Source organism: Salmo salar, chromosome ssa28 (genome assembly GCF_905237065.1).
Source record: "Salmo salar chromosome ssa28, Ssal_v3.1, whole genome shotgun sequence".
Classification (NCBI taxonomy): Eukaryota; Metazoa; Chordata; class Actinopteri; order Salmoniformes; family Salmonidae; genus Salmo; species Salmo salar.
Genome location: NC_059469.1, coordinates 430,534 through 456,951, shown reverse-complemented (window position 1 = coordinate 456,951; position 26,418 = coordinate 430,534). Strand labels below are relative to the sequence as shown.

General features: G+C 41.1%; 1 protein-coding gene across 1 annotated transcript; it reads left to right on the top strand.

The window, feature by feature from the left end:
- Window positions 1-269: 269 nt before the first annotated feature.
- LOC106589262 (elongation of very long chain fatty acids protein 6) lies at window positions 270-24,229 on the top strand. The gene is made up of 4 exons (XM_014178984.2): window positions 270-660; window positions 3,727-3,858; window positions 18,225-18,376; window positions 20,349-24,229. Exons 1-4 carry the CDS (start codon window positions 569-571, stop codon window positions 20,774-20,776), a joined length of 804 nt encoding a protein of 267 aa, XP_014034459.1. The 5' UTR covers window positions 270-568; the 3' UTR covers window positions 20,777-24,229.
- The last annotated feature ends 2,189 nt before the right edge of the window (window positions 24,230-26,418 follow it).

Here is a 26,418-nt window from a genome sequence, read left to right as displayed (position 1 = left end):
AACCCTAACCTTATGCCTAACCATAATGTTAAATTAAGACCAATAAGTTCATTTTAGTTTTCATTAACTTTTACAATAAACCGATAGCCAATGTTTACTTTGTGGCTGTGGTAACTAGTGAAACCCTAGCCTCGCCCAGTCCCCAACAACCGGATGTTCCGGTTTTCAAGGGTAATGGAAAGAGAGCCTGTGACGCGGAACTCCATCTTAACTCCTCCTCCACATTTACTGGATTGGTTGAACAGTGCAGAAGAGCACCTCCCCCGACAGTTTTTTTTTCTCCTCGTCAAGACCAGTATGCAGGGGATGTAGTTTCAGGCGTTTCTTTTTACGCTTGATACTTTAGGAGGTTAGGCCGGAGCAAGGAGTTTGGGGTAGCCAGGCAAGAGGGGAAGTCATTGCCCTCGGCTGCTGTGCGTGAGTGACAGCCGGGAAGTGCATCTCTACTCTCTACTGCATCCTCCCATTTGCTCCTAGAATTCACTTGATGTCAAATCAACTGTCAACCCTACAGACAGGGTGAAAACATAGACCAGGATTTTTACTGGAGGAAACTGAAATTACGAAAATGAACGAGACAGAGCACATCCCGCTTGCAGAATACGATTTTGAGAGAAAATTTGATGAAAAGGGTGCTCTCGAATGGATGCAAGAAAACTGGTGAGTAGGCTAACGTTACCAATTCATCCCTGGATAAAAGAGTAGCCTAGCCTACGTAGTCTGAAGCCGGTGAATTCCCATCCTTCGCCGCCAATTTTGGATGGATTGAATTCTCATCCACGCACAATGTCATGTAGGCAACACGTTTTGCTTCGTCCCGCAACAAGCCATTCTTTACAGATCTGTAAACAATGGCTCATTGCGGTAAAATCTGTATATTGACCACATTCTTCAATGATTCGGAACATATGTCGCGGTTTTTTTTTTTGTACATTTGTATCTTACATTGTATCATATACAATGTTCGTTTTGACTATTCTACAAAGTAGCGATAAGTCAGTCGTTGATATATAAGGCTCCTGTAAATTGAAATACTTATTATAGTTCTCCGGCCTCTTTTAAAATGTCCTTGAGGATGCTACCAACTTAACTTCAGCTTTCATCTTTTATTAACGTTAATGACCTTTGATCCATCGCATGATACAGAAGCCATCCACTCTGTTGCTTGTTACATTGTTACTACAATATGACGTCAAACTCGATGTATAGGCTATCTGCTGTTCACTTCAGTTTGTGTTACATGCACGTGCAGTCACATGCAATGAATGATTACTAAATATCTAATGTGATGATTATTAAATTATTAAATACATAGGCATATATATACAATATAGGATATCAATAGGCTTACATTTAATAACTTGTAATATCAACTCAAAGGCTCTCCCCATCAAATGAGTATATTCTACTCAGCACACAAACCAAAATGGTCTCAAATGCTTCTCTTTGTGTACAATCAATTGTGTGAAGACCAAGACAGAGCACATTTCTGCACAGACTTGCTTGGATTCTTGATGGCATTTTCTGACTTAAGAGACAGTCTCAGAGGCAAGAAAGCTGTCAATGTGGATTGAAAAATTCCTGGAAATGTGCAGTGTTGGCCAAATAAATTCACCCTGTTTCACCCTGCCCATGCATTCCTCAGATCGAGCTCATTTGCGTAGGCTACAGCAAAGCATTGAAGTGAAGGATAGCCGGAATAGTCTAAAAGCACATCTAGAGAGACACACGAAACACCAATGCTTTGCTTGCATGTGACATCCAGGCCTGCCACGCTGTGATTAATGGTCTAGACCTGCTTCAGCATGCATTCTGCTGATTAGCCAAACAAGCTAGCTAGTTGAAAAGGCAGAAATGTCTGCTTTCTGAGAACATTTGCTCCCACAGGACCCTCCACCCCTCTCTTGGCTCTCAGGCCCTCATTTTCTCTCTTTAAAGGAGCAAAATAAGGCCCACACATTGTATTTCACCTCCACCTCCAAAGGATACAATGACTGCTGCTTCTCTCCATTCTCTTTCTCCCGCTCTGTAATGCCCAAAACACATTCCCTGTATCCAGTGCCTAGGTAGTTATGATAAGGCAGTCTACTCTGCATTGTTTCACAGTGCACTATATTGAGCCACTCCAGTTTACACAAAGGGAGGGGTTCACTGGAATACTTTAGCGATCCTCACTATGTGAGCCAAGTTATAATTCCCACCAATTGTGTTGATCCTAATGGCGCGATACATAGGTTGTTTGCCTTTCACAACAGTGACCCGGGTTCACTTCCCTGTGGCAAAATGCATGAATAAATCAACTTAGATGTATAATAGTTTTAAATAGTTTTTGACTATCCATAGACAGACACAGTGATGGTATTGCTCTTAATGCTTCCCTATGGAATCCTTCATCAGTTTAGTGAAAGTTTGGGACAGAGAATGACCACTAAAGCCCTACTGTATTGTGCCCTGTATATAGTCATACTAAACTGGGTCAAGCAACAACATCTTATCTGTTTAATATGTATTCTGTCAATCTGGATTAGTCATCTGGTCCGTCATCAAAATAAACCCCCTCTGAAGTACACACATCATTGCTTTTTAGTATTCAGCCTTATTCGCCTGAGTGCCTCAACTGACCTTTTGGTTAAAAAAAAAAAAAAGGCCAGTCAGTGATATATCTAGTATTGTCATTGCAACCTGCTTCTAGCTGTTTTCACATAGCATCACAGTTGATTTTAGACGGGAGCAACGTATACTCAATCTAATTGCCTGATTACCCACGGGCAGCAGTAGTAGAAGTTCTGGTTAGTATGTCAACATCTAAGCTTGGTTAATCATTGGTTCTGTGATTACGAATAGGGATGGGGTCTGGAAAATAGAGGGGATGGAGGGGGGAACGGCTCATAATAATGGCTGGAATGGAGTAAATAGAAGAGTATCAAAAACATGGTTTGCATGTGTTTGATACCATTCCATTCACTCCATTCCATCCATTGTACTCCGTTTCAGCCATTATTATGAGCCGTCCTCCCCTCAGCAGCCTCCACTGTTAATAGCCTTATGTAACATCATCTGTATAATGCCAGTACGGTATCAGTCTGTGGAAATTTAGATGATCGAGTTTAGCTTAGCTCGCCTCGTGGCTTGCTGTGTGTACATTCAGAGGGCTGCCACCAAGTAAAAAGGAATTAGAAATGTGAACTGCAGTGTCAATCCTAAAAGTTGGCTAAGGACTGGTTCATCCATTCAGAATGATCATTGATCACATAAATGCATGGTTGTAGTCTAAAATAGATTTAAGACAGCCTCCAGCGATTTTTTTATTTTTTTTATTTTTCCTGTTGAAGAGCAATATCCCAAGTATAAATACAATAAAGTATACACACTAAAGGGTAAAAAATAAAAGTTTTGAGCAAAATAGTGTTTTTTAGACAACTGCAAACTTCAAGGAGTTGGGCATTTAAGGAGTTGGTCTGTGGTGCCCGCTGATGTCATCGGGCTCCCGTCTTGCTTGAGGGAAAACAGAGGAGCATTAGCGAACACAAGAGGTAAGCCCCCCCCAGTTGTGCCATGTCATGAGGCACCTGGTGTTAAATGAGGTGAAAATGCGTCTGGACCTTAAAGCTTGTTTGCATTTCCACCGTGCTCTCATCTAAATCATGGCCTAGGGCACAGGTAAGTACACTAATCACTTAAGAACAGGTTTGATGATGTGTTTTGGTGTTTATTTTTCCTCAATAGGAGCAAGTCCTTTATGTTCTGTGGACTCTATGCTGCAATCATCTTCGGGGTCCAACACTTCATGCGAGAGAGGCCCAAGCTGAACCTGCGCCGACCCCTTGTCCTCTGGTCACTCAGTTTGGCTATCTTCAGGTGAGTGACACAAACTGACCACTATGTTGCAGTAATAATAGCTTTATGTGTATTCCTGAACACCATCAAACTATAATAAATCATTCAGTCAATTACTCAACCAATCAGTGTGAGTGAAGCTCTAACTGAACACTAGTGGTGGTTAGCCTTGTTATCTTCCCTCATCCTTGCTAACCTCAGCATGGGAAATGTTGGCCACAAAGATGTTTGTATATAGAGCTAGTTCTCTCTCAGAATTAACAGGAAGTGGCCTTATCACAGTGTTTAAATGGACAATCTTGATTTAGGGGGCAACATTTTTCTCTTCTAAGCACACATGGAGTACGCAAAAACATGGATTTCTAGAGCGAAATCTGAAAACTTCTCCTTTATAACTCCTCTTCTTCAACGACATCCATGAGCACTTTGGAGCAGGTTTTCATCAAAGATCTCTCTGTACTTTGCTCCGTTCATCTTTCCCTCGATCCTGACTAGTCTCCTAGTCCCTGCTGCTGAAAAACATCCCCACAGCATGATGCTGCCACCACCATGCTTCACTGTAGGGATGATGCAAGGTTTCCTCCAGACATGACGCTTGGAATTCAGGCTACAAAGTGTTGGTTTCATCAGACCAGAGAATCTTGTTTCTCATGGTCTGAGAGTCCTTTAGGTGCCTTTTGGCAAATTCCAAGCGGGCTGTCATGTGCCTTTTACTGAGGAGTGGTTCCTTCTGGTCAATCTACCATAAAGGCCTGATTGGTGGAGTGCTGTAGAGATGCTTGTCCTTCTGGAAGGTTCTCCCATCTACACAGAGGAACTCTGGAGCTCTGTCAGAGTGACCATCGGGTTCTTGGTCACCTCACAGACCAAGGCCCTTCTCCCCTGATTGCCCAGTTTGGCCCGGGTGGCCAGCTCTAGGAAGAGTCTTGGGGGTTCCAAACTTCTTCCATTTAAGAATGATTAAAGCCATTGTGTTCTTGGGGAACTTCAATGCTGCAGCCATTTTTTGGTACCCTTCCCCAGATCTGTTCCTCGACACAATCCTGTCTCGGAGCTCTACGGGCAATTCCTTTGACCTCATGTCATGGTTTTTGCTCTGACATCCACTGTCAACTGTGGGACCTTATATAGACAGGTGTGTGCCTTTCCAAATCATGTACAATAAATAGAATTTACCACAGGTAAACGCCAATCAAGTTCTATAAACATCTCAAGGATGATCAATGGAAACTGGATGCACCTGAGCTCAATTTTGAGTCTCATAGCAAAGGGTCTGAATACTTAAGTAAATAAGGTATTTAAGTTTTTTATTTGTAATAAATTTGCAAATATTTCTACAAGCCTGTTTTTGCTTTGTCATTATGGGGTATTGTGTGTAGATTGATGACCATTTTTTTAAATTCTCTTTTAGAATAAGGCTGTAATGTAACAAAGTGTGGAAAAGGTCAAGCGGTCTGAATACTTTGTGAATCCACTGTATAATTGGCTGTGAACCAGGGTTGGGGTCAATTCCATTTCATATCCAGTCTATTCAGGAAGTACACAAAAATGTTAAAATGATCTTCAATGCTGGACTCCTAATATCCCTAATATCAATATGCCTTGTCCATTACTGTCCTGGTTAGTGATTATTGTCTTATTTCACTGTAGAGCCTCTAGCCCTGCTCAATATGCCTTTTAACCAACCATTTAGTTCCACCTCCCACATATGCGGTGACATAACCTGGTTTAAACGTCTCTAGAGGCAATATCTCTCTCATCATTACTCAATGCCTAGGTTTACCTCCAATTTACTCACATCCTGCCATACCTTTGTCTGTACATTATGCCTTGAATCTATTCTATCGTGCCCAGAAACCTGCTCCTTTTACTCTCTGTTCCGAACGTACTAGAACACCAGTTCTTATAGTCTTTAGCCGTACCCTTATCCTACTTCTCCTCTGTTCCTCTGGTGATGTAGAGGTTAATCCAGGACCTGCAGTGCCTAGCTCCACTCCTATTCCCCAGGTACTCTCATTTGTGGACTTCTGTAACCGTAAAAGCCTTGGTTTCATGCATGTTAACATTAGAAGCCTCGTCCCTAAGTTTGTTTTGTTCACTGCTTTAGCACACTCTGCCAACCCGGATGTCTTAGCAGTGTCTGAATTCTGGCTTATGAAGACCACCAAAAACCCTGAAATTTCCATCCCTAACTATAACATTTTCCGCCAAGATAGAACTGCCAAAGGGGGCGGTGTTGCAATCTACTGCAGAGATAGCCTGCAGAGTTCTGTCATACTATCCAGGTCTGTACTCAAACAATTCGAGCTTCTACTTTTAAAAATCCACCTTTCCAGAAACAAGTCTCTCACTGTTGCCGCTTGCTATAGACCACCCTCTGCCCCCAGCTGTGCCCTGGACACCATATGTGAATTGATTTCCCCCCATCTATCTTCAGAGCTCGTGCTGCTAAGTGACCTAAACTGGGACATGCTTAACACCCCGGCCATCCTACGATCTAAGCTTGATGCCCTGAATCTCACACAAATTATCAAGGAACCTACCAGGTACAACCCCAAATCCGTAAACACGGGCACCCTCATAGATATCATCCTAACCAACTCGTCCTCCAAATACACGTCTGCTGTTTTCAACCAAGATCTCAGCGATCACTGCCTCATTGCCTGCATCCGTATTGGGTCTGCGGTCAAACGACCACCCCTCATCACTGTCAAACGCTCCCTAAAACACTTCAGAGAGCAGGCCTTTCTAATCGACCTGGCTGGGGTATCCTGGAATGATATTGACCTCATCCCGTCAGTAGAGGATGCCTGGTTATTCTTTAAAAGTGCCTTCCTCACCATCTTAAATAGGCATGCTCCATTCAAAACATTTAGAACCAGGAACAGATATAGCCCTTGGTTCACCCCAGACCTGTCTGCCCTTGACCAGCACAAAAACATCCTGTGGCGTAGCGTACTGCATTAGCATTAGAGGTTGACCGATTAATCGAAATGGCCGATTAATTAGGGCCGATTTCAAGTTTTCATAACAATCGGAAATCGGTATTTTTGGACGCCGATTTGGACGATTTTTTTATTTTATTATTTATTTATTTATTTATTTATTTTAAAACATATTTTTTAGACCTTTATTTAACTAGGCAAGTCAGTTAAGAACACATTCTTAATTTCAATGACGGCCTAGGAACGGTGGGTTAACTGCCTTGTTCAGGGGCAGAACGACAGATTTTTACCTTGTCAGCTCGGGGATTCAATCTTGCAACCTTACGGTTAACTAGTCCAACGCTCTAACCACCTGCTTTACATTGCACTCCACGAGGAGCCTGCCTGTTACGCGAATGCAGTAAGAAGCCAAGGTAAGTTGCTAGCTAGCATTAAACTTATCTTATAAAAAACAATCAATCAATCATAATCACTAGTTAACTACACATGGTTGATGATATTACTAGTTTATCTAGCCTGTCCTGCGTTGCATATAATCGCTTAGGTACACGTTGCTCCAACCATAAACATCAATGCCTTTCTTAAAATCAATACACAAGTCTATATTTTTAAACCTACATATTTGCTAACATGAATTTATTTTATCTAGGGAAAATGTGTCACTTCTCTTGCAAACAGAGTCAGGGTATATGCAGCAGTTTGGGCTGCCTGGCTCGTTGCGAACTGTGAAGACTATTTCTTCCTAACAAAGACAGCCGACTTTGCCAAACGGGGGATGATTTAACAAAAGCGCATTTGCGAAAAAAGGACAATCGTTGCACGACTGTACCTAACCATAAACATCAATGCCTTTCTTAAAATCAATACACAGAAGTATATATTTTTAAACCTGCATATTTAGCTAAAAGAAATCCAGGTTAGCAGGCAGTATTAACCAGGTGAAATTGTGTCATTTTGCATTCATTGCACGCAGAGTCAGGGTATATGCGACAGTTTGGGCCGCCTGGCTCGTTGCGAACTAATTTGCCAGAATTTAACGTAATTATGACATAACATTGAAGGTTGTGCAATGTAACAGGAATATTTAGACTTAGGAATGCCACCTGTTAGATAAAATATGGAATGGTTCCATATTTCACTGACAGGAAAAACGTTTTGTTTTCGAGATGATGATAGTTTCCGGATTCGACCATATTAATGACCTAAGGCTCGTATTTCTGTGTGTTTATTATATTATAATTAAGTCTATGATTTGATAGAGCAGTCTGACTGAGCGGTGGTAGGCAGCAGCAGGCTCGTAAGCATTCATTCAAACAGCACTTTCGTGCATTTGCCAGCAGCCCTTCGCAATGCATTGCGCTGTTTATGACTTCAAGCCTGTCAACTCCCAAAATTAGGCTGGTGTAACCGATGTGAAATGGCTAGCTAGTTAGCCGGGTGTGCGCTAATAGCGTTTCAAACGTCACTCACTCTGAGACTTGGAGCAGTTGTTCCCCTTGCTCTACATGGGTAACGCTGCTTCGAGGGTGGCTGTTGTCGATGTGTTCCTGGTTTGAGCCCAGGTAGGAGCGAGGAGAGGGACGGAAGCTATACTGTTACACTGGCAATACTAAAGTGCCTATAAGAACATCCAGTAGTTAACCTGTTTAGGATAGGGGGCAGTATTGACACGGCTGGATAAAAAACGTACCCGATTTAATCTGGTTACCACTCCTACCCAGTAACTAGAATATGCATATACCTATTACATATGGATAGAAAACACCCTAAAGTTTCTAAAACTGTTTGAATGGTGTCTGTGAGTATAACAGAACTCATTTGGCAGGCAAAAACCTGACAAGGTTTCAGGCAGGAAGTGGCCTGTCTGACAAGGTGTCGTTCTTCTTGTCTCTGTTTATTGAAGAGTGAGGATCTTAGCTGTCCCGTGACACTTCCTACGGCTGCCATAGGGTCTCAGAAGGCGGCAAAAAGCTGAATCGTGGCTTTGCAGGCTCTGGCTGAAACAAAGTAGCGCGTTTGGGTAGTGGCTGGTTACAGTACTGTGAGACTCAGGCGCGTGCCCGCGTCGACCGAAAGCTTTGTTTACTTTCCTCAGTTTAGCTAAATGGACATTCCCGGTCGGAATATTATCGCTTTTTTACGAGAAAAATGGCATAAAAATTGATTTTAAACAGCGGTTGACATGCCTCAAAGTACGGTAATGGAATATTTAGATTTTTTTTGTCACGAATTGCGCCATGCGCGCGACCCTGATTTACCATTTCAGATAGTGTCTGGGACGCACGAACAAAACGCCGCTATTCGGATATAACGATGGATTATTTTGGACCAAACCAACATTTGTTATTGAAGTAGCAGTCCTGGGAGTGCATTCTGACGAAGACAACAAAAGGTAATCAAACTTTTATAATAGTAAATATGATTATGGTGAGTGCTAAACTTGCCGGGTGTCTAAATAGCTAGCCCGTGATGCCTGGGCTATGTACTTAGAATATTGCAAAATGTGCTTTCACCAAAAAGCTATTTTAAAATCGGACATATCGAGTGCATAGAGGAGGTCTGTATCTATAATTCTTAAAATAATTGTTATGCTTTTTGTGAACGTTTATCGTGAGTAATTTAGTAAAATGTTAGCGAATTCCTCCGGAAGTTTGCGGGGGGTATGCTAGTTCTGAACGTCACATGCTAATGTAAAAAGCTGGTTTTTGATATAAATATGAACTTGATTGAACAAAACATGCATGTATTGTATAACATAATGTCCTAGGGTTGTCATCTGATGAAGATCATCAAAGGTTAGTACTGCATTTAGCTGTCTTCTGGGTTTATGTGACATTATATACTAGCTTGAAAAATGGGTGTCTGATTATTTCTGGCTTGGTACTCTGCTGACATAATCTAATGTTTTGCTTTCGTTGTAAAGCCTTTTTGAAATCGGACAGTGTGGTTAGATTATCGAGAGTCTTGTCTTTAAATAGCTGTAAAATAGTCATATGTTTGAGAAATTGAAGTAATAGGATTTTTAAGGTTTTTAAAATCGCGCCACAGGCTTCAAGTGGCTGTTACGTAGGTGGGACGAATTCGTCCCGCCTAGCCCATAGAGGTTAAAGGTATATGAAATACAAATCGTATAGAGAGAAATAGTCCTATAATTCCTATAATAACTACAACCTAAAACTTCTTACCTGGGAATATTGAAGACTCATGTAAAAGGAACCACCAGCTTTCATATGTTCCCATGTTCTGAGCAAGGCACTTAAACGTTAGCTTTCTTACATGGCACATATTGCACTTTTACTTTCTTCTCCAACACGTTGTTTTGCATTATTTAAACCAAATTGAACATGTTTCATTATTTATTTGAGGCTAAATTGATTTTATTGATGTATTATATTAAGTTAAAATAAGTGTTTATTCAGTATTGTTGTAATTGTCATTATTACAAATAAATACATGCTAAAAAAAATCGGCAGATTTAATCGGTATCCGCATTTTCAGCCCCCCAATAATCGGTATTGGTAACGGCGCCGAAAAATCATAATCGGTCGACCTCTAATTAGCATCGAATAGCCCCTGTGATATGCAACTTTTCAGGGAAGTTAGGAATCAATATATACAAGGAAAGCAAAGGCTAGCTTTTTCAAACAGAAATGGGCATCCTGTAGCACAAACTCCAAAAAGTTCTGGGACACTGTAAAGTCCATGGAGAATAAGAGCACCTCCTCCCAGCTGCCCACTGCACTGAGGCTAGGAAACACTGTCACCACCGATAAATCCACTATAATTGAGAATTTCAATAAGCCAAAATGATCTGCCGAAATTGTTGCAACCCCTATTTCTAGCCTGTTCAACCTCTCTTTCGTATCGTCTGTGATTCCCATAGATTGGAAAGCTGCCACGATCATCCCCCTCTTCAAAGGGTGAGACACTCTAGACCCAAACTGCTACAGACCTATATCTATCCTACCCCGCCTTTCTAAGGTCTTCAAAAGCCAAGTTAACAAACAGATTACCGACCATTTTTGAATCCCACCGTACCTTCTCCGCTATGCAATCTGGTTTCAGAGCTGGTCATGGGTGCACCTCAGCCACGCTCAAGGTCCTAAATGATATCATAACCGCCATCGATAAGAGACATTACTGTGCAGCCGTATTCATCGACCTGGCCAAGACTTTCGACTCTGTTAATCACCACATTCTTATCGGCAGACTAAACAGCCTTGGTTTCTCAAATGACTGCCTCGCCTGGTTCACCAACTACTTCTCTGATAGAGTTCGGTGTCAAATCGGAGGGCCTGTTGTTTGGACCTCTGGCAGTCTCTATGGGGGTGCCACAGGGTTCAATTCTCGGGCCGACTCTCTTCTCTGTATACATCAATGATGTCGCTCTTGCTGCTGGTGATTCTCTGATCCACCTCTACGCAGACGACACCATTCTGTATACTTCTGGCCCTTCTTTAGACACCGTGTTAACTAACCTCCAGACAAGCTTCAATGCCATACAACTCTCCTTCTGTGGCCTCCAACTGCTCTTAAATGCAAGTAAAACTAAATGCATGCTCTTCTATCGATCGCTGCCTGCACCTGCCCGCCCGAATAGCATCACTACTCTGGACGGTTCTGACTTAGAATATGTGGACAACTACAAATACCTAGGTGTCTGGTTAGAGTGTAAACTCTCCTTCTAAATCTAGAATCGGCTACCTATTTCGCAACAAAGCATCCTTCACTCATGCTGCCAAACATTCCCTCATAAAACTGACCATCCTACCGATCCTCGACTTCGGCGATGTCATTTACAAAATAGCCTCCAACACTCTACTCAACAAATTGGATGCAGTCTATCACCAAAGCCCCATATACTACCCACCACTGCGACCTGTACGCTCTCGTTGGCTGGCCCTCGCTTCACACTCGTCGCCAAACCTACTGGCTCCAGGTCATCTACAAGTCTCTGGTAGGTAAAGCCCCGCCATATCTCAGCTCACTGGTCACAATAGCAGCACGCGCTCCAGCAGGTATATCTCACTAGTCACCCCCAAAGCCAATTCCTCCTTTGACCGCCTTTCCTTCCAGTTCTCTGCTGCCAATGACTGGAACAAACTGCAAAAATCACTGAAGCTGGAGACTCATGTCTCCCTCACTAGCTTTAAGCACCAGCTGTCAGAGCAGCTCACAGATCACTGCACCTGTACATAGCCCATCTGCAAATAGCCCATCCAACTACCTCATCCCCATACTGTATTTATTTATTTATCTTGCTCCTTTGCACCCCAGTATCTCTACTTGCACATCATCTTCTGCACATCAATCACTCCAGTGTCTAATTCATTTACATTTGAGTCATTTAGCAGACGCTCTTATCCAGAGCGACTTACAGTAGTGAATGCATACATTTATTTTTTATTTTTTTCGTACTTGGTATATTGTAATTACTTCGCTACCATGGCTTATTTATTGCCTTACCTCCCTTATCTCACCTCATTTGCACACACTGTATATAGATTTTCTTCAACTGTATTATTGACTGTGTTTTGTTTATTCCATGTGTAACTCTGTGTTGTTGTATGTGTCGCACTGCTTTGCTTTATTCTTGGCCAGGTCACAGTTGTAAATGAGAACTAGCCTACCTGGTTAAATGAAGGTGAAATAAAAAATTTAAAAATGTCCATGTAGAAAATTTGGAATTGGAATTTGGTAATCTTTCAGAATTGACTTGAACTGAAATGGAATTGACCCCAAACCTGCTGGGAACTCAGATATATACACAACAACCATATGCAATCCGGGTGATGTCACTGTACAATGTACTATATAACGGGGGAAAAGTGCTATAGAAATCCTATCTGTTATCCTTATTATTAAGGAGGAGTCAAGGAGTACACAGAACCTCATTATACAGCTCACAATAGGGAGAGCTGTTTTGATGTGCCACAGAGGTACATCATCATCATCTGTGCCCATGCCCCCTGCTGTGCCAACCTTAATCCTAATCCCGGAGCTGTGGGCATAACCTGCCCACTCAATCCCCTTGGTGCTAGCTGGACAGGATAGCGTGTCCTTGGCATATGAAACACTTATATAATCCATATATTCATTACTGCACAATCACTGCAACATTTTACCACATAGGTTTTTTAAGAATAGACTACTGGCCTTTGTAATAAAAAGTTAGTTACCAATGTTGAGGTTGGTACAATATATAACATATAGATAGATAGTTACTATTGATAATGTGGAGAAGGTAGGTTGTAACTATAGATCATGTTTTTACAGATGGTTAATGTTGATAATGGTGTTATTAGTTGTTAGTTACGATAGATAACATAGATAGTTACCATTGATAACGTAATGTTAACCTCTCTGGGCTAGGCGGGATGAAATCGTCCCACCTACGCAACAGCCAGTGTAATCCCGTGGCGCGATTTTCAAATACCTTAGAAATGCTATTACTTCAATTTCTCAAACATATGACTATTTTACAGCATTTTAAAGACAAGACTCTCGTTAATCTAACCACACTGTCCGATTTCAAAAAGGCTTTACAACGAAAGCAAAACATTAGATTATGTCAGCAGAGTACCCAGCCAGAAATAATCAGACACCCATTTTTCAAGCTAGCATATAATGTCACAAAAACCCAGAAGACAGCTAAATGCAGCACTAACCTTTGATGATCTTCATCAGATGACACACCTAGGACATTATGTTATACAATACATGCATGTTTTGTTCAATCAAGTTCATATTTATATCAAAAACCAGCTTTTTACATTAGCATGTGACGTTCAGAACTAGCATACCCCCCGCAAACCTCCGGTGAATTTACTAAATTACTCACGATAAACGTTCACAAAAAACATAACAATTATTTTAAGAATTATAGATACAGAACTCCTTTGTGCAATCGAGGTGTCCGATTTTAAAATAGCTTTTTGGTGAAAGCACATTTTGCAATATTCTCAGTAGATAGCCCAGCCATCACGGCTAGCCATTTAGACACCGACCAAGTTTAGCCCTGACCAAACTCCGATTTACTATTACAAAAGTTTGATTACCTTTGTTGTCTTCGTCAGAATGCACTCCCAGGACTGCTACTTCAATAACAAATGTTGGTTTGGTCCAAAATAATCCATCGTTATATCCAAATAGCGGCGTTTTGTTCGTGCGTTCAAGACACTATCCGAAGTGTAAATAAGGGTCACGAGCATGGCGCAATTCGTGACCAAAAATTTCTAAATATTCCATTACCGTACTTCGAAGCATGTCAACCTCTGTTTAAAATCCATTTTTATGCCATTTTTCTCGTAAAAAAGCGATAATATTCCGACCGGGAATCTGCGTTTAGGTAAACAGGAAAGAAAACAAAGCGTTCAGTCGACGCGGGCACGCGCCTGAGTCTCACAGTACTTTAAACCAGCCACTTCCCAAACGCGCTACTTTTTTTCAACCAGAGCCTGCAAAGCCACGATTCAGCATTTTGCCGCCTTCTGAGAGCCCATGGGAGCCGTAGGAAGTGTCACGTAACAGCAGAGATCCTCTGTAATGGATAGAGATGGCAAAGAAGGCCAAGAAATGGTCAGACAGGGTACTTCCTGTACAGAATCTTCTCAGGTTTTGACCTGCCATTTGAGTTCTGTTATACTCACAGACACCATTCAAACAGTTTTAGAAACTTTGGAGTGTTTTCTATCCAAAGCCAATAATTATATGCATATTCTAGTTACTGGGCAGGAGTAGTAACCAGATTAAATCGGGTACGTTTTTTATCCAGCCGTGTCAATACTGCCCCTTAGCCCTAACAGGCTAATTGCCCATGACTGTGCAGTTTTCAGAGCAGCTTCATTATTTCCCTCATCCTGAAAATGACAACTGTGTCTCAATGCTCTCTTCTTGTGTTATTCCCACTGCTGTTTGACTGGTGTTTAGTTACATGGGTTTGGGGATGGCTTTTTTACATTTTTACATTTCAGGTGTCTTGACTCCTATAAGGATCCAAAGGATCAGGTTACAGTGGGTCTGCTCTACAGCGCCCTCTCTCCCCTACAGAGGGGGAGAGTGGTGAAGTTGGCTGTTTTATGACGGTCGTAAATACCTTACAGAAACTCTCTTCCTTGTCTTGCAATATTAAGGGAAATAAACCTCTGGAACAAAGAGAGTCCTCCCTCCAAAAACTCCAACATCAACAGATGGGGGAATGAAACAATATTTCTCTTCGTCCAAACAGTTGGAGTGGTCCGTGGGCACTTAAAGAACAATTATGTCAGATCAGTTGTGTTTTGGGATCCCATAAAGGACAGTATAACAACATAACTTCATCTCTGAATGTGTATATTTCCCATATGATTAAATATGAAACTATTTGTGAGAAGATGTGATGTTAGCCTTCTAAATGAGAGAATTGTATTTCATATAAGTCTTAACCAAGTCAGTGGCCATGCCCACGTGAGCACAGACATTACGAAAAAAGGAGACAACACCCTTTTTCCCTGAGTGCTTAAATAGGGAGTGCTTAAATAGCACTTGTGACAAAATGTACATTTAGTCAATATATAAATTGCAATCCCTTTCGAATGAGCAGCTGTTCATGTGCAAAGTATTAGCATTTCAATGAGCCTAGTTATCAGCTGTGTGTGCGATAGTGAAGTCCTTTGTCTTTTCTCCCGCTCTTTCTTACCTGCCCCTCCCTTTTCATTTGGTGTAACAAGCCGTCATATAAAATCACATTTTATTGGTCACATACACATGGTTGGTTAGCAGATGTTAATGCGAGTGTAGCGCAATGCTTGTGCTTCTAGTTCCGACAGTGCAGTAATATCTAACAAGTAATCTAACAGTTCCCTAACAACTACCTAATACACACAAATCTAAAGGGGTAAATGAGAATATGTACATATAAGTATATGGATGAGCGATGGCCAAGCGGCATAGGCAAGGTGCAGTAGATGGTATAAAATACAGTATATACATATGATATGAGTAATGTAAGATATGTAAGCATTATTTACCTGTTGGGGATAGGGGGCAGTATTTGCACGGCTGGATAAAAAACGTACCCGATTTAATCTGGTTACTACTCCTGCCCAGTAACTAGAATATGCATATAATTATTGGCTTTGGATAGAAAACACCCTAAAGTTTCTAAAACTGTTTGAATGGTGTCTGTGAGTATAACAGAACTCCTATGGCAGGCCAAAACCTGAGAAGATTTCAAGCAGGAAGTGGCCTGTCTGAGAAGTTGTGTTTCATCTTGGCTCTTTTTATTGAAGACTCAGGATCTGTGCAATAACGTGACACTTCCTACGTCTTCCATAGGGTCTCAGAGCCCGGGAAAACGTTGAACGATATCGAGGCAGGCTCTGGCTGAAACACTTTATCGCTTTTGGCAAGTGGCCACTCAGAGTACTATGGGCTTAGGCGCGTGCCCGCTTCGACCGAATGCTTTGTTTTCCTTTGTCTGTTTATCTAAATGCAGATTCCCGGTCGGAATATTATCGCTTTTTTATGAGAAAAATGGCATAAAAATTGATTTTAAACAGCGGTTGACATGCTTCGAAGTACGGTAATGGAATATTTAGAATTCTTTTGTCACGAATTGCACCATGCTCGTCACCCTTATTTAGCCTTTAGGATAGTGTCTAGAACGCACAAACAAAACGCCGCTATTTGGATATAACGATGGATTATTTTGGACCAAACCAACATTTGTTATTGAAGTAGAAGTCCTGGGAGTGCATTCTGACGAAGACAACAAAGGTAAGAACATTTTTCTTATAGTAAATCTGACTTTGATGAGTGCTAAACCTGCTGGGTGTCTAAATAGCTAGCCCTGTGATGCCGGGCTATCTACTGAGAATATTGCAAAATGTGCTTTCACCGAAAAGCTATTTTAAAATCGGACATATCGAGTGCATAGAGGAGTTCTGTATCTATAATTCTTAAAATAATTGTTATGCTTTTTGTGAACGTTTATCGTGAGTAATTTAGTAAACTCCCTCTGTTGTTTCCTGAAGTCCACGATCATCTCCTTTGTTTTGTTGACATTGAGTGAGAGGTTGTTTTCCTGACACCACACTCCGAGTGCCCTCACCTCCTCCCTGTAGGCTGTCTCGTAGTTGTTGGTGATCAAGCCAACTACTGTTGTGTCGTCTGCAAACTTGATGATTGAGTTGGAGGTGTGCATGGCCACGCAGTCGTGGGTGAACAGGGAGTACAGGAGTCGGCTGAGCACACACCCTTGAGGGTCAGCGAAGTTGAGGGTCAGCAAAGTGGAGATGTTGTTTCCTACCTTCACCACCTGGGGGCAGTCCGTCAAAGTCCAGGACCCAGTTGCACACGGCGGGTTTGAGACCTAGGGCCTCCAGCTTGATGATGAGTTTGAAGGGTCTATGGTGTTGAGGGTACTATGGTTTAGTCCACTCGGGATTTTTCATTGTATCATGTTAGTAACCAATGTATAACCTATCCTGTGTGTGTTTATGTACTTCTGTGTGATTATTTAGTTAGTTCGTAAATAAATAATTAACCTAATTGGTATATCGCTGGTTAATCATTTATGCTTGGGTTCGTGCAGATATCCTATAGTTTGCGACATTCAGAATATGACTGAGGTAATAATACATTAATAAGTGACTGTAATCGATAAAATATGAAAATATCTGAAGAGTTAAACAACATTTTCCCGTGGTGCTCCGACTTCCTAGTTAATGTTTACATGATTAGTTTAATCACATAATAATTACACAGAGAATTGATTTGATAATATAAGTCTTCACATTAATGATAGTCCAAGACACGACACAGGCCTTGTGATTTACAATTGATAAGGAGAGGTGATATATTTTCATAGTGTGTCCAAATTGAAATGACCTCACTCTGTAAGTAGCCAGAGTGTGTTTCAGATGAGAAGGAAAGCTACAAATCGATAAAGTGTTTACTAAGCATACGCATCCTGTTTACAAAGTAAGAGCATGTGTGTCTAAGTCTTTATTGGGCTTAATGGAGGTCTAAAATGGTTGGAGACAGGGGAAGGACAGCCAATTGGAGATGTGACCCACTGATATAGCTTATCTCTTATCTTGTTTCAGGTTTAGAGCGTTATGGCAACTGCAACATTGGCAGTTCATATAGTTGAGAGGTATATCACATTTCGTCATGGTACCGCAAAGCTGACAGTATATAATATAGTTGAGAGATGTATATCGCATTACATTATGACAACCACAAAGCTTATAGTTCAGGTGTATAAAAATATGAGCTGAATTCGGACGTGTACAAAACACCTACTTACAGTCAGTCCACTCTGATCGACCATTGGCATTAGACTTGTGTTCAAAATGTTTCGTATACCAATGACTTGTGTGTAATTGTGAATTCCCTATAGTTAGACAGAGCAGATTAACGTAACACTATCTCATAATCTATATGTGTTTCATTCCACAGTATCATCGGAGCTGTCAGGACCGGATGTTACATGTTCCATGTCCTCAACAAAAGTGGCTTTAAGCAGTCGGTGTGTGACACCAGCTTCTACAGCGCTCCTGTCAGCAAGTTCTGGGCCTATGCCTTTGTCCTGAGCAAGGCCCCTGAGCTGGGTAAGGAATGTCCCAAATAGGGTCCAGTTCTGAATGCTTCAGATAGAAATACACTGAGTGTACAAAACATTAGGAACACCTCATTACATGACATAGACTGACCAGGTGAATTCAAGTGAACGCTATGCTCTCTTATTGATGTCACCTGTTAAATCCACTTCAATCAGTGTAGATGAATCAGAGGAGACAGGTTACAGAAGGACAATTGAGACATGAATTGTGGGTATGCCCTTCGGAGGGTGAATGGGCAAGACAAAAGATTTAAGTGCCTTTTGAATAGGGTGTGTTAGTAGGTGCCAGGCACACATGTTTGAGTTTGTCAAGAACTGCAACGCTGCAGGGTTTTTCACACTCAACAGTTTCCCGTGTGTATCAAGAATGTTCCACCACCCAAAGGACATCTAGCCAACTTGACACAACTGTGGAAAGCATTGTAGTCAACATGGGCCAGCATCTCTGTGAAACGCTTTCGATACCTTGTAGAGTCCATGCCCTGACGAATTGAGGCTTTTCTGAGGGCAAAATGGGGTGCAACTCAATATTAGGAAGGTGTTCCTTATGTTTTGTACCCTCAGTGAATGTCATGTAGTACAGACATGCATGTACCTCTCTTTCATGCAGTGCAAGATATTCAGCTCACCTTGAGCTGATGTATACAAGTCATTTCTGACCCTGGCCAACGAGTGGGAGCGATGGAGTGGGTTGTAATTGGTCAATTAGGTCAGAGGGCCAATCAAAGAGAAGGAGGCTGGTGCAGGACAAAAAAACAACCTTAAAACAATTTGTCTATTTATGTAATTCCGGAAGCATTTGAAGTTTCTAGTGTACTTGTATTGATCAGCGGAGGCCTATTACCTCAAGACCTGTGTGGCTGCATTTTGATGCTGTCCCCTCTCTCAGAGCAGTAATCTAGTCACTTCTACCTATCTGTCAGTCAGACAGGGATGCAATAGTGTTGATAAATGGACAGAGATGCTGAGGTGGCGAAAAAAAATCCCATTTGGGAATAATTGACATATGTCTCCTCCTGAGCAAGAGACAGGAAGGGCATGCTTGTGTTCTAGAATGGGACAGATGTGTAATATACAGTATTACACCAGTTTAGTTTGCACTGTACACAGAGACGGCAGAAGTAGGGGTGCGGCAGCAGCGGCCCCACCCCCTGGTCTGCGCAACTTCGAAGTTCAACTGGGTTAAATGGAATGAAGTCTGGGCACTGACTGTAGGCCTATAACTTCTCACATGTAGCTTAATATTATATTAACGCCTTAAAATGATACATCATTTTGTCTCTGCAATAATATAATTTATTTCTGTCAGCATCTTATGCGAATGTGTGATTATGGAATGTGTAAACGAGCTATCTTTGTCAGCGACATAAAAGCTGGCAGTTTTTCAACCACATAAAATATGCATCCTGAAATCTTATTATAAACATGTTGGGTCGTTGTTTTAGAGTTGGGCTATTGTCTCCCTGGTCCCTAAACGTCCTCACTCCGGCGAGAGGAGCAGAAGTGAAAATGAACTTTACCGATGTCAAGTAGATGATTATTTATGCATTCATTCTATCGATTTGTGACATTATTCTTGTGGGCAAGGCTTAATTTAGTCTTCTATCTTCTAGGGCAACAAGTCATGACAGAAGATAAGCTACATGTATCTAATTACAGACAAGTACACTAACAAATAGCCTACCAAATGTCAGAAATTATGAAGAGGATGTTTAGTTTAAGTTCATTGGAGTGTGTTAGTATGTTGTTGTATGCTTCCTAATATGTTGTGTGTTTGTGTTTAGTACTTCACTGTACTTTTGAGGACCACAACATCCCATCTTTCCAATTCTTTTTTGGAAGTGAGGTCCAAAAAGCCGGTCCTCACAACTTTTTACTTCTACTATGTGTATTCACTATTGTTTGAGAGAGAGTGAAAGTGATCAAACATCAGAGTGATTTCCCCCTCCTTCCCTTTTCAGGCGACACGGTGTTCATCGTGCTCCGTAAGCAGCGCCTCATCTTCCTGCACTGGTACCATCACATTACCGTGCTGGTTTACTCCTGGTACTCTTACAAGGACCAGGTGGCCGGTGGTGGCTGGTTCATGACCATGAACTACCTGGTCCACTCCTTCATGTACACCTACTATGCTGCCCGGGCGGCAGGTTACCGGGTGCCCCGACCCTGCGCTATGGTCATCACGGCCACCCAGATCATGCAGATGGTGATGGGGCTTGCTGTCTTAGGCTTGGTCTACCACTGGATGCACGAAGTGCGCTGCCCGTCTTACGTGCCCAACATCGCCTGGGGCTCACTCATGTACCTCAGCTACCTGGTCCTGTTCGCCTCCTTTTTCTACAAGTCCTACCTCAAGGTTGCCGCTGACAAGGAGTCCAAGGCCAAGTAGGGGCTGGATTTGTCAGAGGCAAGTTGTACACTGGGCAAGTCATATTAAGAGTGTGCCTAGTTGAGAAGAATATTGCATTGTGCCATAATGTGTGAGTCACAACTGGTTTTTGCTGGTTGCTGGGTCCACGTCAATTTCTTCCCACCCCAACTTTGTATTGCTGTAGCTCATCTAACTAACTAGAACCCTGGATTACACGATAATAGAATGGTTGTTGAGAGTGGACAGGGGAACCAGTGCATGGTCAGGACACTTTAATATAATATTCCATTAAATAAATAAAAAAAGGCGATAGAGAGAGCAGCTCAGTTTGTGTTTGACTAAATGTACTACTCACTTCATTTTGATTTTGTGGCTTTGTTAATCAATCTTTTTGACCAGCTGAGTCCAGTGAAAAACACAGCCATATGAGTCCTGAGGTTTCTCCAAGGGCAGTTTATAACCGCGTTTGGAGTCTGCGCGTTCAATGAATTTGACAGTCACTTACAGGACATTATTAATGCTGAAAGGCTCTAACTTGTAGTGAAATCTGGTGCTTTTTAGACCAGCACTGAGAATTGTCTCACTGTATTAGACCTCACAACCCTATAGTATAACGAAGTGACGATCGAAAGGAACAAATGCACTGATTAATGAGGATAGTTTTTCTGTTTTAGTTGTAGGTAATTGTCTGGGAATAGGTGGGAGGAGAGAAGCGCACAGAAAGGAGTGACACTTGGAACAATGTGTCCATTGTAAATAATATATCTTAAGAATGTATTTATTTTCTTAAAATCTAAAGTCTATGGGGGTCCTTGGAGTGTACCAGGAAATAGTGGGACTCAGTACGTTTCTGCCTTTCTTAAATTGTGCAGTATGAGTTGTGCACTTTTGTATTTGAAATGTTTTTCTTTACGTCACAACAATGCACTATATTGTTTTATTTTTTAAAGTATTACATCTCTCTGTATGTTCATTAAAGAATCGGAAGTCCCCTGAGATTATTTTTATTTGTCAAACAGCAGCCGATCGATCATCACGTCACCAGAATAAGACCCTCAATATTTATTGGAAAGGAACAACAAACTCATCACCGTGCATTTTTACCACCCTGTGAAGTTCATCATAACGTCCCACTGGGCACAGACCTCAATTCAATATCTGATCCATGTTGGTTCAATTTCATTGAAATGACATGGAAACAACGTTGCTTCAACCAGGTTGTGCCCTGTGGGTTATTTGATTTGTAGTCTAATAAACTGAATGCTTTCCCGAGTCATAGTGGGAGAACCACACACCATATCATGGTGTGAATTCGAGTTTAATTTGATATGACAGTTATTATATCAATATTTGTGAATAAAGGCGTTTCCACGGCCATTTCTCCCATAATACATTTTACAGACAAAAACATCCCACCTAGCGTAACAAATTTGCTGTTTACATCAAGCCTGTCGTGACATTTTCTATCCGACATTTACTTTACTTTAACTTTACATAAAAATGTTGAATTGAAACCTGGTAACTGTAAAGCCCTAGTTATTTTGTTGCTTTGACGAAGTCATTTGTGATGATTATCATTTATTTCATGTGATTAATCTAATCCAGGGGTGGGCAACTGGCGGTCCGCAGCCCCTCTGTTGTAGGCCCGCAGGTCAATTTACCCCCCCCCCCGGGATGTGGGTACACAGACCCGTGAGCCACTGTGGCCCCTCATGATGTATTCAAAGTTGCCCATCCCTGATCTAATCACATGAAATGTATGTCAACCCTGTAACGTGAACTGAACTCTCATTTTAAAAGGGTGAAACTATTCCTTTTGAAAGAATTTTTTCAAAAGAAACATTGAATATCTAATAGTCAAATCGTAGTGTAAAAGCAGGTGAGCTGGTTCTACTCTTTTTGGCCATTTCCTGGTGTTTTGTGGTGGAAAACTGAGTGGGTCGAGCATAACATGTCAACCCTGTTACCCATGTTTTAAATGTTTGAAATGTTTTAACAATAAAACATTTTTTGGGGGAAGCTTGCATTCAATTTCCCTTACCTGTTTTAACACAACAAGCTTCCATTCCCCCTGTCACAAGGGGATTAATGGCTGATTTAAGATGAAATCGTCAACCCTGTTACCATCAACCCTGTTACTATATTTGGCATTTTAATAGGCACTTACTATAGATTTTTGTTTTATTGAGATGGGAAAAAATGTTTTTTATTCAGTTTAAACATGTGTTCTTTGACATAATATTAAAATGAGGTTAAATAAAACATTTAATTATAATGTTATAATACCCAAAAAGTTACTCATTTGGTGGAATGACCCAGATACTGTTACACAAAGACGCATATTCCTTTTTGTTTCCTCCTATTTCAAATACGACCACCAGTGTTGATTGGATACGTTGTGTAAGTAGAGGCTTAGGTCAAGGCAGCGACATAGTTTTATTGTCTAGAAATCTAGTAGATACAGAAAGTAGTGTCTCGTAAGCACACCTAACTTCTAGTGAGTTTTAACCCTCGGCAGCTTATGTGTGTCTTCCTTTATGTTTGTAATAGAGCTGCACTGTACTATCTCCTTCCTACACATCCTTCCAGAGCCATACTGGTGTGAGCACATTTACTTTAATGTATGTATCAGCTGAGAGTAGTTATGGCTTAAAGTATACAGACTATTTTGATGCTGTGTGTGTGACATTTGCCTTCATAAGCACTACTAGACATTTTTTTTAAACCTTTCAGTCCTGTTAAACCCCCCCCGGTGACGCCTAGTGTGTCATGGAGCTCGTACTCTTAAGTTTATTAGCTTCCAACACAAAGTGAGACAGTCTAGCCTGTACATGGCTGGTAGTCGCCAAATGTCTTAAGTAGTGCTTATAATCTTATTACAATGTTGTGTTTATGAAGTAGCTACACTGCCCTTATGTAATATCCTTCATATTACTCAAATGTAACACCTGATGCTGCAGCAGGCACATTAATGTATTACCATTGTTATAGAATAGTACAATAAGCTTAGCAGTGTTAAGAAGTGTGAATCATTTATAAGACCACACCAGAAGAGTGAATCTGCAAGAAATATTTATTTCACTTGGCTGGTGTTGTGTCAATAATGATGATATTATGATCATGATGTGACATTATACATGTTGTCCACCCTCCACCTTGAAACCAACGGTTGCATTTTAGTTGTAAAATATCGTAACGATAATACGCAGGGAATATACTCAGTTTATAATACAGTCGTGTGCCAAATGATGCTTCTGCAGTTTTCTACTCTGTTAGGAAAATGTGAACACAGTTCGTGTTTGTATATTATCTTTGCTGATGAAGAGTGTAAGAACATATGCTTATGCATCCCTGTGAGTCTTCTATCTACTACGTTACTGATAAGAAAGGGAAAAAACTGTCAAGAGCTTTGATGTTTAAATGTTTGGATTTAAAATGTTGAAACAATAAATTCATATCTGTTTTAAAATACTTTTGCATTGTTTCGTTCTTGCTGAAATCTGAGGGGTATACTAAAAAGTAGGATCAAGGAGTTAGCCAGCTAACTTGCCTAAATATTCTGAAATAACGTACAAATATTTTGGCGTGGTCTAATTGTCTCAACAACCAAAAACAGATATGACTTCAGCTTTCTTATTGAATCAGATAATCAACAGTTCATTTAAGGGGTGAAGAGGTGGTGCAAGGGGGGGCGCTGTTGCATACTCTTCGAAGAGGTAGGGTTTCAAATGTTTTCGGAAGATGAGCATATGAAGCATATATCAACTTAAGTAAATAAATGGGGAAATTGAGTTTATCTCCTATAGCTTGCTGTTGCCTGTTGGCTGCCACATCTGTAGGCTACTAGAATTGATCAGCTAACAAACAAGAAACAATGCCCTGGGCATTCGTTCAACCTACTGCCAGTCAAGTCAACGGCAATGGAGACATAAGGATAACTAGATTTAGGTCATTTTTAACTTCACAATTCTAACCTAAGAAGTGTAAATGGTATTCATCCAGCTAGCCAGCTAGTTAAGGGTACAAAAAAAACTATCTAAAACAAAAAATGAAATATAAATCTACATGGCTAGCTAGCTAGCGAATTAATCATTTTTTTCCATTGACTTTTGGTTAGTGCATGCGCACTACCATGGATATTTTCGGCAGTTAAACATAATAATTTGTTTAATTTGTAAAGAGCTTTTATCCCACCAAAGGCACACCTTTTTTGACATATTATTATTAATAAAAACAATCCAAAACACAGAACACAGAAAACAATTCAAACTATATAGCTACAGGTGTCGTCAGATCCGGCGGACATTTGAACAGAATTAGCAGAGGTCCTTGAAAGCTTTTCTGAACAGCATGGTCTTGAGCTTACATTAAAGTAGTACAGATACTCTGCAGCCTTAATAGTATCTGGAAGTGCGTTCCACCGCCGCGGAGAAGCGCAACTGAAAGTCCTGTCACCCATAGTTTTTAGTCTGCTGTGGGGCTGCTGAAGGGAGACGGACCTGGAGGAGCGAAGGGTGCGTGTGGGACAGGAGGGTAAGAATGAGGTCAGACAGGTACTTGGGTCCAGAGTTGTAGATAGCTAGGTAGGTGTGAACCAGGATTTTGTAGTATATGGGGAGCCAGTGGAGGTTGAACAACACTGTAGTGATGTGCTCGTGGGGGGAGGACACATGCAGCACAGTTCTGGACATATGACAAACATGACAAACTGAACACAGTATGTATGTATGTATTAACGTATCATGATGAAATATTGTAGTGAAGCAATATATGAGATGTGATTGTCCAACATTTTCTCTGGCTTCAGCTCAAAAACAGTAGCCATGTTTTCCAAAATATTTTGACCAAAAATCCTCTCTGATTGGAGGATTCCTAGAAATTGCCCACTAGGTTTGGCTGCCTATCAAGATTCCCCAGAGCATTGCTCGCCAATAATGCCTAAAGAAATTGCCATTGTATCATGGCCTTAAGTCTTGTCACCAACGGCGTCCTAGTGTCAGGGAGGATATTGAGGATGGTTTCTGTGAGAACCTGCAGACCAGAGTTTGGAGACAGGTAGTACTATACATCTTATGAAGGACCATGGCTATGGCCAGCTTGTTTGTTATTGCATTGATTGATTCATTTACTGTTTGTCATATATCACAATGGGATACTGTTTACACAAGCAGTGTTGAATGTAAGGCTATTATAGCCAATGAAAGTGATTACACACAAGAATGACTGGTTATTTGTGTACGTACCGATGTTAATTTGATCACCCTGTTGCAGGAGAAAATGCTTCTGAGGTTTGTCATTTCCACTTTGAAATTTCAGACTTGATTTCCCTTATGAAAAATGTATCAACCCCTACAAAAATTTATATTAATTATAATCCAAATTTCCTGAAAATAAATAAATAAACAACACAACGAACAAAAAGTCTTGCAGGCTTCTAACAGCTATACAAAAACAAGATCCCACAACTGAAGGTGGGAAAAAGGGCTGCCTAAGTATGATTCCCAATCAGAGACAACGATAGACAGCTGCCTCTGATTAGGAACCATACTCGGCCAAACACAAAGAAATAGAAAACATAGAATAGAACATAGATATACAAAATCTAGAATGCCCACCCAAATCACACCCTGACCTAACCAAAATAGAGAAATAAAAGGGCT

Coding starts and splice junctions, on each gene's coding strand:
- LOC106589262 (XM_014178984.2), top strand. CDS start 569: ATGAACGAGACAGAGCACATCCCGCTTGCAGAATACGATTTTGAGAGA. Junction 661..3,726: donor GAATGGATGCAAGAAAACTG/GTGAGTAGGCTA, acceptor TTTCCTCAATAG/GAGCAAGTCCTTTATGTTCT. Junction 3,859..18,224: donor CTCAGTTTGGCTATCTTCAG/GTGAGTGACACA, acceptor TTCATTCCACAG/TATCATCGGAGCTGTCAGGA.